This window comes from Stegostoma tigrinum, chromosome 17 (genome assembly GCF_030684315.1).
Source record: "Stegostoma tigrinum isolate sSteTig4 chromosome 17, sSteTig4.hap1, whole genome shotgun sequence".
NCBI lineage: Eukaryota > Metazoa > Chordata > Chondrichthyes > Orectolobiformes > Stegostomatidae > Stegostoma > Stegostoma tigrinum.
This window is the reverse complement of record NC_081370.1, coordinates 36,381,592-36,396,327: the sequence shown is the minus strand read 5'-3', so window position 1 is coordinate 36,396,327 and position 14,736 is coordinate 36,381,592. Positions and strand designations below refer to the sequence as shown.

The following is a 14,736-nucleotide window of genomic DNA, read 5'->3' as shown; positions in this document are numbered from 1 at the left end:
ATGCGTCAATGTGAAAATGATCTATTATTCTGTTTTGGTGATGATGACTGAGGGATAGTTATGGGTAGGACAGTGGAGAGAATTTCCCTGCCCCTCAAAACATTGTGAATACAGACCAATCATGACCCAAACCAGCCTCTCATCCATTGATTCCATGTACACTTACCACTGCCTCGGGAAAGCAACCAACATTATCGAAGACCTCTCCCACCCTGGTTATACTCTCTATTAACCCTATTCTGTCAGACAGAAGACATGTACAAATATATTCAAGAACAGTTTCTTCCTCACTGTTACCATACTTTTAAAAAGACCTTTCAAATGTGAATGTCAATCTCTCTCTGCACCTTCTTGGTGACTGTTATACTGTATCCTGCATTCTGTTCTGCTACCCTAATGCACTCGTATAGTACGATGTAAGACATTTTTCACTGCAACTTGGTATGCATGACAATAATAAATCATACTAAATAAAATCAACAATGCCACACAATATCTGAGTGTGTGGATGGAACTCAGTTTAACCTCAGTCTCAACCAAAAGACATCTCCAACAGTGTGGTGCACAGGATTATCAGCTTCGATACCAAGTAACCTGTGGAATGTGGCTTGAATTTGTGACTTTCTGACTTAAACACAAGATACCTCCCGGTGAACCACAGCTGACACTAACTAAAAAGTAAAGCAGAACAGAACAGGTTCATCAGTAGCTTAAAGGAGAAAAGACACGATCATGACAAAGTAAGAACTGCCAATGCTGGAAAATCTGAGATAACAAGGTGCGGAGCTGGATGAACCCAGCAGGCCAAGCAGCATCAGAGGAGCAGGAAAGCTGACGTTTCGGGTCAGAACTGAAATGTCAGCTTTCCTGCACCTCTGCTGCTTGGCCTGCTGTGTTCATCCAGCTCCACACCTTGTTACCTCTTATTTGAGACATGATCATATTCGGTTGAAGTCTCTTTGTTGACCAGTGACTTTATCGATAAATGTAATACTAATCCTTACACTTCACAAAAAGCTCAAGATCCCTGGACTCACTTGTGATTGTTGATTTCAGACAAGGCAATGGTTCAGATGTCATACCTGAACTTAATTCCTTCACAGTAGGCAGGGGAAGAATTACCAAAGATTCTGTTACTGGTCAACAATCAAGCATTCTTCTAGAAATGGTTGTGAACATTTCCAGACAATGCTGCATAGTCATCTGTTTAGAAACAGCAGGAAGTCCCTTGAGCCTATTCCACATTCAAATTGACCATGATTTGTTACATCTTAACTCCATCTACATAACTTGAATCTATAACATTTACCCTTGCCCAACAAAATCGATGATTTTTTTGTCACGATGAGCAGCATCATAGCAAAATGGCAGATTGGTTAAAAAACTATTCACCATTCCCTCTGTCACAAGAGCTGAAGTGGGTCTGGGTGCATTTTACATTTGTATGCTTTACAGATGCAGATAGCCATTTAAAGCATCAGATGCATGCACTGAAGGAGAATTTTGATGGTCTTAAATTATCAAATGCCCCTGGTATGCAGATCAGACCCGACAAGAACAGGTCTGAACTTTGGATTTGTTTGTATAGCAAGGATAGCACTTGGATTTTGTTCCAGGCCACCTTTGTGGGAGGTAAGGTATTTTGGGTGGAGGTCATGTATCATTTGGCGGAGGTAAGGTTTTGTTTAAAATTGTTAAAGTGTGCATAAATGTGTGTAAAAAACACATAAACACATTACTGTCAAGTTCACTGGAACTGCCAATCAACCTGCCTAATTAACTTTGTCAGAAGTATCTTTCACAGGGACCTGTCAAAAGTATCAAGGCAACATGTAAAAGGGAGCTGTCGCAGGCAGGTATCTAGATATTCAGATGACTTGTCTGAAGTGTCAAGGGAACCAGTTAAATGGAGCTATGAAAAAGACCTATCAAGGCATCGAATCCTGTCTTTAATCCCTTTAAGCCTTTGAAAAAGATGTCAGAAGTGTTTGAAAAATGCTGTTATTTCACTCTGTCAACATAATTCTGAGGGTTTCAATTAGTAAATTATTATTTCACCACTAACATCACAAACATTTAATATCACAGCAGGGTAACTACCATGTTATATTTTGATTTAAGAGTTTCAATTGTTAGTGGACTGTTTGATGTGAGACAATGAATTCCTGCTTGTTTAAAGGCATAGATTGGCTTGGACCAAGGTATGTGTTGGTGAATATGTTCATATTGGAACATATGTTCATTTGGAATATATTAGGGCTATGGGTATAGGGATCATGGATTGGCTTGGTTAGCAATAGTGTTGTTGTGGAGAATGAGGGGAGATGAGAACTAGAAGGATGTTTCGTATTCTTCCTTTTTAAACTTCAGAGACTGCCTGATCCCTGAGTCAGATTCACCATTAACCAGCTTCCATACTGGCATCCTCCTTAATTCATGGAGAAATATTCCAAATTTCACTGTATGTTTTGCATCCTGACAACCCCTGAATGGCCTAGCTTAAATTTTAAGGTTCTTCCTTTTTGTTTTGGACTCCTCCACCAGAGTAAAGTTTTTCTCTAATTTTCCTAAACTCTGATCATCTCAGTTAGGCCACTCCTTAATCTTCTATGCCAAAGTGCATCCAGATCTCCTCTTATGCAACCTATGCCTTGATAATTTAGCCTTTTAAGACCCTGCATCATTCTGGTGAATCTGCACTGCATCCTCTCCAAGGCCAATGTATCCTTGCTGAAGTACAAAACAGGATAAACATATATTGTACTTATCCATCTAATCCAAAGTTCACACGTGAGGGATTTATGTCTTGGGGTGAAAAAATGTGAAAAATTAAACAAAAGAATTTCAGTTTCTTCAAATTTTAACACAATGAAGTTGTCTGTTCTGATTTTCAGTTCTCAAAGCTCACTTCGCAGTTTAAGAAGTATGGTGGAAGATTTGGAAGAAGCAAAGACCGCAGGAAGGAATGCACAGGAGAAAGTTTGTCAGCTGCAGGCACATTGCAAAGAACTGGTACGCGCAGAGCCAATCTAATATTTGGATCGCAGCACAACAAACTATTCACAAACCAGTAGTCCTACGTAGTACAAAAAGATCATAATTCATTTTATAAAAATATTTCTTTGACTTTCCTATGTTTCTTCTGTTGTATGTCACAAAAATTTCTTCAGCCAGATGGTTGTGATTCTTTGGAATTCTCGATGTCAGAAATTTGAGGATGCTCAATCATTGAGTATGTTTAAATCAGAGATAGATAGATTTTTGGGAATTCAAGCATATAAGGATTGGGAGGAATATTGGGAGCTGTGATTCAAAATCATCCTAAGATAGAATTAGGTTTATGAAGCACAACAGCCTCAAGGGCTGCTTGACCTCCTCCTACTCTCAGTTTTTACTTTATCTCTATATCAAATGTCTGTCCTCTGATTATTGACCCTCCTTCCAACAGAAGTAGCTTTTCCCCATTTATTCCATCAAAGCCCCTTATAATTACCCAAAAATCTTCTTCACTCTCTATCCATAACTGAAGACCGTCATCATATCACTCACTATGTTAGTAAGCTTCATTAGTTAAATAGTAAGCACCACTACCAGCAATAGTTTCTCTTGCCTGACACAAAGGCTTGTATCCATTTTAAATATGACTTTCCAACAACTTGGTTGAGTAATTAAAAGCCAGGTATGGAATATCTTGTATTCTGAATATAGCCATAGATTTCCACCTGGGTACTGAAGAAAATCCACAACTTTATTGGCTCAACTTCTTTGTATGAATATTTTATTTAATTCTCAGGGTACAGGCATTGCAAAGCCAACATTTATTGCCCCGATTGCCTTCAGCAGCACCTCCCCACCTTTATTAATAGGTTTGGAAGGTGCGAAGGAACATTATCACTTGAAAGTCATCCTCCAAGCCACACACCATTCTGACCCAGAACCATACTGGCACTCTTTGCCTGATGGTAGGTCAAAATGTGGGCTTTCCTTTCCAAAGGGCACTTACATAACATTAATTGTAACAGTTCAAACTTTGGAAAGGAAAACCCACATTTTGACCTACCATCAGGCAAAGAGTGCCAGTATGGTTCTGGGTCAGAATGGTGTGTGGCTTGGAGGATGACTTTCAAGTGATAATGTTCCTTCGCACCTTCCAAACCTATTAATAAAGGTGGGGAGGTGCTGCTGAAGAAGCTTTGGCAAGTTGTTGCAATTTGTCTCAGATGGTACATACTCCTTCTGCTGTGTGTCACTGGTGAAGGCAGTGAATGTATAATGTGGGATAAAATTCCAGTCAAGCTAGTTATATAATTGGGGATGATGCCAAGCTTCTTGAGAATTACTGGAGCTGCACTTATCCATGCAATTGGTGAGTATTCCATAATTCCTGACTTGAACCTTGCAAATGGTGCTAGCTTTGTTGAGTTAGGAAGTGAGTTACTTACTCCACAATTCCTAACCTGTGACCTACTTATGCAACCACTGTATTTACGTGCCTGGTTAAGTTACATTTCTGGTCAGTGATAAATGCCTGCCTATTCCTATTGTGGGGTTCAGCAATGTTATTGATTGTTATCTATCACTTAGCAGGCCAAGCCTGAATAGTGGTGCAGATCGTGTTGGACGTTTTGTTATCTGAGGATTACTGATATTTCATTTTCTCAATAAAGTAACTAAAACTTGATTTGTTTCTTTGTAGAATAAGGAGAATGAGGTACTTGTTGCACAGTTGTGGGCTGTTTTTGAAAAGGTAGGTGAAGTTTCTGCATCTGTTTACAGGAATTATAAAAATAATTTAATGGTATCACAACAATTCACCATTAATGGATGTTCTGATTCTCAAGAAATATTCAAATATTAGATACCAGAAATGGAAATAAATTGCTGAAGTTCATTTAAGATTAAGTTCCTTAGATACTTACATTCATGTATCATCCCCGAGCTAACTGACTCATGTTGGTTCTCAGTCCATCAAAGCTTAACTTGTAAAATTCTGTACGTTTAAGAGGCATCTCGACAGATACATGAATAGGCAGGGAATAGAGGGATAAGAACATAAGACTGAAGGGCTTGTACCCATACTATATTGTTCTTTATGCATTCTTGTTTTCAAACTAATTTATGACTTCTCTAATTATATAACCTCTATTTATGTAACCTCCTCAGTCCTGCACCCCCCTGAGGTCTCTGAACTCCCTCCGTTCCTGTGTATTCTTGATTCTGATTACTTTAGCATTGGTTGCTGTACCTTTTATCTATCTGGCTCAAAGCTCCGGAATTCCTCCATAAACTTCTTTGGTAGCTCACCTCTGTCTCTCTTTCTTTAAGCACCTCCTTAAAAATTGCTTCTTCAGTTAACCATTTGGGCGCTCTCCCTGATATCTCCTTACAGCTTGGTGTCATATTTTGTTTGGTGATGCTCCTGTGGATTGCCTTGAGAATTTTTACTGCATTAAAGATGTTAAATAAATACAAGTTATTGTTGCCATATACATAAGATAATTGGTCTAGTGGATAGTGTCTAGTGGTTGGTTAGGAATTATCTGCAAGAAAGATTCACCACACCCTGAATGTAAAAAGCCCTCAACATCTCAGACTTAAATGATGTCTGTGCTTTATCCTAAAAATATGTCCCTGATTCTATAGGCACTGGCCAGGGGGAACGGCCAGTCCATATCCACCATGCATATACTGTGAGAATTTTGTAAGTTTGAATGAGATCATCTCTTGAAACTCCAGAGAATACAGACCATTTCTTCGCGGTCTCCTCAGAAAACTATCCCACCATCCCAGCGATTAATCTGGTGAATCTGTTATACTTTCTGTATGGTAAATATATCCTTCATTGGCTAAAGAGAACAAACTGTACACAGTACTCTACTGCTCTAAACAAAACATCTTTACTTATGTATTCAGATACCCATGAAATGATTGCCAACGTATATTTCTCACTGTTTTCTGCAATTATGTTTAAGCATTTAACGACACATGGAAAAGGACACTCCACTTCTGATACCTGCTGTCTCCATTTAAGATTCATCCTATCTTTTCTGTTTTTCTGTCAGAGTGAATAACTTTATACGTGTTTACATTGTATTCCATCTGTCGTGTTCTAACCCATTCGCTTAGGCTATCTAAATTATTGTACCCTCACTACTTGCATTGTCACCAGTTTGGTGTCATCATCAGTGAATGTGGAAATATTACAATTGGTCCCCAAGTCCAAAATATTTATGGACGTAACCCTGTGGTTCTCCTGCCTGTGATCTTTTTATTCCTACTCTCTGCTTCTCTAAATTAATTATTGCTCACATTGCTGATTTATTTACCCCTAGTTCCATGTACTCTAAATTTATCAACTAACTTCCTGTATGGACTTTATGAAAAACCTTCTGAAAATCCAAACATGCCATATCCTGCGTCTCCTTTGTCTATGGGTTGTGTTAAAAGGACTCCTAATAACATATTCAGAACAATTTATCATCTCAGCTACATTAAAACTTGCAACTATAAACTCTGTTCTTCAATTTAATGGAGTTATCTACAACCATTTCTAGTTATACCATTTGAACAGGTGTATTTAGTACATGATAATGCCTTTTGTTAAACAAGTAATTTGAAAGTGAAAAGTGTATCAGTATGATTGATATTTTTATCCCCACTGTAAAAGCATCACTCTCTTATATTTCTTGACTTAATTTTTTTTAGGTGTTTTCCATGTTACTGAAACCCAACCAGGTTAGGAGTCACAAATGAGATGTAAATAATGAACACAATAAGTTTAATTGTTGCTTCAGCAGAGGTCAGGCATATGCTTTTTTTGTTCAGAGTTTCATTTTGACTCAAATATCACTGACTTGAAACCCACTGATTTCTTTCTCCCCCTGTATATTCATCCAGTCAAATTTCTCCCGATTACTCTCAAACAGTAGGTGGCATTGTAGTAATGTCACTGGACAAATAATTCAGAACTCTGTGGTAATATTCTGGTACCATTGCAGGTAGTGGAAATTTGAATTCAATAAAATATGGAATAAAAAGCTTGCCAAATGGTGACCATACCATTGTCAATTGTTGTAATAACTCAGCTGATTGACTAATATTCTTTCGAGAATGAAATCTGCCATCCTTGCCTAGTTTAGCCTATATGTGACTCCTTCTGGGCACTTAGGGTTGGGAAATAAATGCTCAATAAATAACTGTAAATCAAACCCATCACCAGTTCCACATCCCACTTGGCCTGAGGCATTCCTTCCAGACACTACTAAATAATAACATCCGACCCCACCACCCAAGACATTTTTCCATCCCCTCCCCTGTCTGCTTTCCGGAGAGACCACTCTCTCCGTGACTCCCTTGTTCGCTCCACACTGCCCTCCAACCCCACCACACCCGGCACCTTCCCCTGCAACCGCAGGAAATGCTACACTTGTCCCCACACCTCCTCCCTCACCCCTATCCCAGGCCCCAAGATGACATTCCACATTAAGCAGAGGTTCACCTGCACATCTGCCAATGTGGTATACTGCATCCACTGTACCCGGTGCGGCTTCCTCTACATTGGGGAAACCAAGCGGAGGCTTGGGGACCGCTTTACAGAGCACCTCCGCTCAGTTCGCAACAAACAACTGCACCTCCCAGTCGCAAACCATTTCCACTCCCCCTCCCATTCTCTTGATGACATGTCCATCATGGGCCTCCGGCAGTGCCACAATGATGCCACCCGAAGGTTGCAGGAACAGCAACTCATATTCCGCCTGGGAACCCTGCAGCCATATGGTATCAATGTGGACTTCACCAGTTTCAAAATCTCCCCTTCCCCCACTGCATCCCTAAACCAGCCCAGTTCATCCCCTCCCCCCACTGCACCACACAACCAGCCCAGCTCTTCCCCCCCCACCCACTGCATCCCAAAACCAGTCCAACCTGTCTCTGCCTCCCTAACCGGTTCTTCCTCTCACCCATCCCTTCCTCCCACCCCAAGCCGCACCCCCAGCTACCTACTAACCTCATCCCACCTCCTTGACCTGTCCGTCTTCCCTGGACTGACCTATCCCCTCCCTACCTCCCCACCTACACTCTCTCCACCTATCTTCTTTACTCTCCATCTTCGGTCCGCCTCCCCCTCTCTCCCTATTTATTCCAGTTCCCTCCCCCCATCCTCCTCTCTGATGAAGGGTCTAGGCCCGAAACGTCAGCTTTTGTGCTCCTGAGATGCTGCTTGGCCTGCTGTGTTCATCCAGCCTCACATTTTATTATCATGAAAGAGCTGCATGTTGCTCTAAAGCCATAGGTTGCAGATCCCTCTGCTAGATGTAATAGACCTGGACAGTTCAGTGGAAGGATTTGTGGCAAACTGCTGCCTTTCAATTGTAGATGATACATACTGTTGCCATGATGTGAATAGTTGTGGTGGTAGTTTAAGGTGGTTGATGGAGTACTCAAGAGGGGTGTTTTGTCTTGCATTGTTCCAAGCTTCCTGAGTGTTCCTAGAGCTGCACTCATCCAAGCAATTGAAGAACATTTCATCACACTCCTGAATTATGCCTTGGAAACAGTGGACAGGACTGAGGAGTCAGGAGGAGAGCTACTCGTTATAGAATTCCCAGCCCCTGAGCCCGTCTTGTAGCTACAATATTTTTATGGCTGATCCATTTTGCTTTTTGAACAATGATAACCCTAAGATTTTTGAAGGCTGTGTATTCAGTGATGGTAATAAAATTGAATGTCAAAAGGGGGTAGTTAAGTTTTCCTTTGTTGGAGATGCCCATTGCCTCACACTTATGTGACACTTGTCATTTATCAGCCCAAACCTGGATGTTGCCCAGGTCTTGCTGCATATAAACACTAATGGCTTTGCATTTGAGGAGTTGCACGTGGCACTGAACACTGTCCAATCATCATCAAACATGCCCACTTCAGACTCTATGATAGAGGGGAGGTCATTGATAAAGCATTTTAGAATGGTTAGGCCTACAACATTACCCTGAAGAACTCCTGCAGTGTTGCTGGGCAGTGATGCTGGCATCCAACAAACACAACCATCTTCCTTCATTCTAGGTATGACTCCTTGCTTTGTGCAAACAAATACTGATTTGTCTCTTGCGTCCTTGTGGTTGTTAACTTTTGTCTTGTCCAAATGAAAGACTTACCACTGTACCGTTCATGTATTAGTATATAGAATACAACTCAATATTTTAATTTCATTTGCTGTGCAGAATGAAAAGATTGAGAAGGATATGCGGAAGCTAAACTATCAGATAGATGAACTATTAACGGAAAACGCTGACCTGACTGTAAGTAAATACTTGTAATGCCTCCAGTAACTGCAGTCAAACACTACCTGTTAGGTAGTTAGGCAGCATTGGGATTCAAAACCCTTAGCACTTTTTTCTCAACTATCTGGGTTTGACAGCTGCAAAGAGTAGACCACTTAGCAAAATCAAAATAAGTGGATGTACAAACGATGTTACAATCTCAACCGTGGCCCTTAATCAGAAAGTCAGCGTCAAACCCCACTCCAGAGAGTTAAGCACAAAATCCAGGTTGATATTTCCAGTTCAGAAACCCAGCATACAATTTGTTTACATCAAGTTCCCACACTCAGTTTAATAATGACCAGCTAATCTATTATTTATGATGTTGGTTGGGGATATATATTGGCCCAACATTACCAAGATTTTCATCAAATGGTATCATGGGATTTTTATACCCGTATGAAAATAGATGGTTAAATGTCTCATCTGAAAGATGACGTCTCCAACAGTGCAGCATTTCATCAGTGCTGCCCATTTAACAGCACAGTATGCTCTTTCACTGCCCATCCAGGCGTGTCGCAACAACCAGCTGAACTGCTCAAGGTGACAAGATTTGAGGTGGGGGTATGGGCGATTGAGGAAACATGGCCAAGTTTAAAAAAAATCTGAGTTGGAAACCTACAAAGTTGCAAAAGGGTCAAAAGCAGCATTACCGTCTCTGTCAGATTCAGGCACAAGCACATTTGATAATTAGCTTTGTTTTGCTAAATTGTCATTGGTTGTTGGTGTAACTTCCTAAGAATTATTGCACATTTTGACTACTTTAGTCCCTTAATGGCTCTACCCCATCCTCAAATCTCTGTTTGACCCAGATTAGATGTAGCTGTTTATAATCTGCTAACTATCACTCCCCAGTTTATAGATTGTTAATTCGATAACCTCAAGCTTAATTAATAAAATAAAATCAGAGTTGGAGAAACTGAGCAGTCCAGCTAGTCATCTGTGGGGAGAGAAAAACAGAATTAATGGGCAGAATCTTCCAAAGCACTGAATGGCATAGACATTAACAAGAAATTTAGGAAAACCATGTGAGATGGCCAACAAGGAACTTATTGATGTTGAAAGCAAATAGTCTCTTTTTCCTACCAAGTGCTGAACATCGAGATGAGATTCTCTCTAGTGAGTGACGAGAGACCTATTTACATTCTCATTGTTAGTTAATTTTGTTTTATTAATAAGCAGTTTCCTGTTCTCACACCTGCTGGAGAGAAGTGAGATAACACGGAAGCTACAGCAGTTGCTTAATGACCCCAGCTTACTATTTGCTCCACTACATTTCATCGTGTACGCCAGTCCCGGGGACTCCATGGGTAACAATGACACAAACTCCCTGTCCATAGACCTTCACATTCAATATATACCGGCCATACTGTACCATCACTACACATTTCTGGCACATTTACAGCATGATTCCACACTTCAGTGCTGGAATTTGGAGTGCACTGGCACTTTTCATTGCAGCGCTGCTGCAAGTACAGTTCCCGCACAGGACCAGGCACCCAACTCAGGGACTGGACCAGGATTCATCTTTGGGATCTTTGCTTGGTCTCTTAGTGCTTACTCACTGTGCACCCTCTTCAATGCTTAGAGCAATTTTGCCTTGCCCTGCCCTACCTTATCTTGCTTTCTGTTTTTTGCAGTTTGTATCCTCAACAAGAGTTTGTGATCACAGAATTCCATTTTGCTTTGTGTTTAGTGTAGACAGTAAACAATGGCCAATCCAGGGGTGGACATATTGCTGTACATCACTATGTTGCATCAATCTTGTACTTGCACCATGTGCCAACCACATAAGCACCGAACACGCTGCACGTGCTTCAACTAAATGACCATATCTCAAAGTCTAAGGGGAGTAAGTCCCCAGTCAAGGCAAAGACGCCACACTTCTATCGTGATGAAAATAAGTGCACAATAGAGCTGAAAACAGCTGAGTGGGAGGCATAAGTATTTCAGTCCACATGGGAGACAACGTCACTTTGAACCAATGTGATGTGCTTTGAAGACATTAGCATTACACACATAGAATACAGCTGAAAGACAACTGCAATCACTGCGTGTTATTTGAACTTCAGGCAGTAACCTACTGTGTGAATGACACATCCTGGCCCCAGGCACTCTTGACGATGTCGTTCAACTTCAATAACCATTCCCCCTAGTGTCAGCGATGCACAGGCAATGTTTTGGAGCCCAGAAATTTTCACCCTTGTTGACAAAGTGGCAAGCATCTTGCAAATTTCCATAGCCTGCACATGGTGCAGGAGCAGCTCACTTCATGTCTTGGCCCACAAAACCTTGTGTAGTGCTAAAAGTGGCTCAACTCTGCATCGTCAAGCTTGCATTTGCAACTAGGCAGCCTTTTACACACAGCTGATGATCAAAAAGAAGCATATGTTTACAATGAGGCATCACCTTTACCACCTGGGTTACCCTCAAAGGTCATCTTCTTTCTTTCCCTCACTCTGTGCATTAGTGTGAGCTGTGCAGTTGGGCTGGAGGGTGGCTTTCCTGCATTGCAGCCTGTTGGCCTTAGAGGTTTGGTCAGGCAATCCAGGGGGTGTTTTGTATGTGGAGGGGCCAGACATGCTAAGTGTGTCCTTTCCAGAAAAAGTTTGATCTGCCCAGCTTGAAATCCCACAGGACTGAAGATGGCAGGTAGGGTGTAGGTAACGGGCCCAGTCCCCTCTGGATTGTCCTAAGAGGAGACTTCTAGGCAGGCTGTATGTGGCTCTTCATTGAGCTGGATGCCTTATGGGACTACCCTGTCTCCTTGTAAGGAAAGAGCACCTGGACTGCAGTCAAGGACCTTGCCCTCTTCTAGCCTGGTCATTGATGCTGAGTACCTATGACTAGAGCAATGGAATACAAATGCATTTGTGGATGCATCGATGTATGCTGGACCTGGCTGTCCATGGCAACCACTAACCTTACACTGAGGCAGCTAAATGCCACCAGCGATAATATGGTGCCAACAGTGTTGGTTACATGTTTCAGTTTGTCCAGTGTCATAGCTGTGTGTCTGTAATTTTACAGAGTTCTTAGCCACTGACATCATGGTATTCTTTCCCTCCTCGGGCTGAGTGGGTGCCTGGTCTATGACAATCCTCCAAGCGCCAGCAGCTTTCCTTGACAAGTTCTGGAGTTGTGTTATTAATATTCACCAGCAGATGCTCCTGACTCTAACCTAGCTAGTTTACCCACCAAGGTGCCAGCATCTGAGTTGATGGAGGATAAAGGAGGTAGCCTTGCCAGATCAACCTTTAAGGGATCTGTGGCTCTTCCTCAGAGCATGAGGAAAAGATGTCTTGTGGGGCTAATCTCTTGGACCATGTAGATGCCACGAATACCTGCAAGAATAAAAAAAACGAATGCATTGCTAACAAGGAGTACAGGTTCGGACATGTTAAGACTACACTCGTAGGAGTAGTAATGTGAGAGTAATACAGCATGGACAATGCTTCTTGCCTGGTTGCCGAGACATAGACGTTTCAGCATCACTGCATGAATGGCCTTGGCCTTTGATGGCCAGCACCTGGGCAGCATAGTGGCTCAGTGGTTAGCAATGCTGCCTCACAGCAGCAAGAACACGGGTTGAGTTCCACCCTTGGGTGATTTGTCTTTGCGGAGTTTGCACATTCTCCCCGTATCTGTGTGGGTCCCTTCCAGGTGCTCCAGTTTCTTCCCACAGTCCATAAATGTGCAGGCTAAGTGGATCGGCCATGTTAAATTGCTCATAATATCCACGGACATGCAGGCTTGGTGCGTTAGCCATGGGGAGTGCAAAGTTCCAGGGATAAAATAGGTGTTGTACTGGTTGAGATACTCTTCAGAGGGTCGATGATGGGCTAAATGGCCTGCTTCCACACTGTTGGGATTCTATGATTCCATCCTCAAGGAGTAAGGAACCTACTGTCAGCTGCCCCACTATTGCTTTTAACACTTTTGATCCTATTGTGGAACATTTTCCCCTGTAACCAGACAAAGGGAGGGATTGATGGTTGGCACGTTTATTAGTCCTGGTGCAGTTGGGGGAAAGATAATGAGGTGACCCAAGTGGGTGATCAGGCAGTGCCTGAGGCATGCAGGAGGTGTGAGTGAGGAAGGATGTTGTCAGCAGTACTGAGAGTGGCATGCTATGAACCGTGGCGGGAGGTTTGTGCAATAGGAAAGGCTGGAGAGAGAAGACGGTGGCATTTACCCTGGTGGAGTGGAGAAGGTCATTGACCTTCTTGCAGCATTGCTATATGTTTCTGTGGACCAAGGTGGCAACCCTGGACTAAGCTTCAGATGGCATGGCCTCCTCTGTCTTTCTTAGAGATAAAGGAAAGACCCCTCTGCATCACCCCATCCACCAGGACCTCCAGGTTCTTATTTGCAAAATGGAACATCAGTTTTCCCTTGTCTACCATATCCAGTACAAATAAAAGAAACCACATTGAGCAGATCTGCTTGACTGGATACACAGCTGCCTTTTAGATCTGGCCTAAATACAGCGAGATCCTGGCAGTGGTGATTGTCTTGAGTGGAGAATATGATGAGCAGAGGTCATTGGGGTAAGGTGCATAGGTAATGAGGCAAGTTTGGGAATGTAATGCAAGAAAAACCACTAGACATCCCAGAGGGAAACCTTCTATGCTTGCCAAAAATGACACTTGACCAAATTCTGGTGACTTTGAATGTAATATTTCAAGTCGAATATGAGTCTTCTTTAGGACATCTTTTTCATCTTTTGAACCTCAGATAATGAGCTTGTTTCTTAAAAATTTTAAAATGTGCAGTTAAATGACCAGACCAAGAGAGCTGGATTTACAGGGTCTATGTGAAAAAAATTAGAGAAGGTACAAGATGGCCCAGAGAGCTGTTAGATTTTGATATTCCTCAAAAATGGAATGTGAAACAGTAGTGGAAACAGAGTTTTCAAAAAGGCAAAATACACAACCTACTCCGTTGGCCTGAATTGTGAGGAATTCAACCACGTTGCTGTGGGTCTGGAGTCATCTGTAGGCCAGACTAGGTAAGGATGGCAGTTTTCCTCCCTAAAGGACATTAGTCTGTTTCTGTGGACCAAGGTGACAACCCTGTAACTGAAACATTAATTCTGATTTCTCTTCACAGATTGTGAAGGCACTGGCCTTGTGGTATTATCATTGGGCTGTTAATCCAGTGACCCAGATAATGTCTGGAGATCCCGGTTTGAATCCTGCCATGGCAGATGGTGGAATTTGAATTCAATACAATATAGAAATCATAGAATCCCTACAGTGTGGAAACAGGCCCTTTGTCCCAACAAGTCCACACCAACACACAAAGCATCGCACTCAGACCCATCCCCGAACACTTTGGACAGATTAGCATGGCCAATCCACCTAGCCTGCATATCTTTGGACTGTAGGAGGAAACCGGAGCACCCGGAGGAAATCCACGC

The 14,736-nt window shown here is 42.1% G+C and overlaps 1 protein-coding gene across 1 annotated transcript in view; it reads left to right on the top strand.

The window, feature by feature from the left end:
- Positions 1-9,311, top strand: part of LOC125459503 (inositol 1,4,5-triphosphate receptor associated 2-like) — a 44,212-nt gene extending 34,901 nt beyond the window's left edge. Inside the window, exons 10-12 of the mRNA XM_059651843.1 lie at positions 2,895-3,012; positions 4,697-4,747; positions 9,216-9,311. Of these exons, the coding sequence (XP_059507826.1) occupies positions 2,895-3,012; positions 4,697-4,747; positions 9,216-9,311 (265 nt within the window). The remainder of the gene's footprint in view (positions 1-2,894; positions 3,013-4,696; positions 4,748-9,215) is intronic.
- Positions 9,312-14,736: the final 5,425 nt, after the last annotated feature.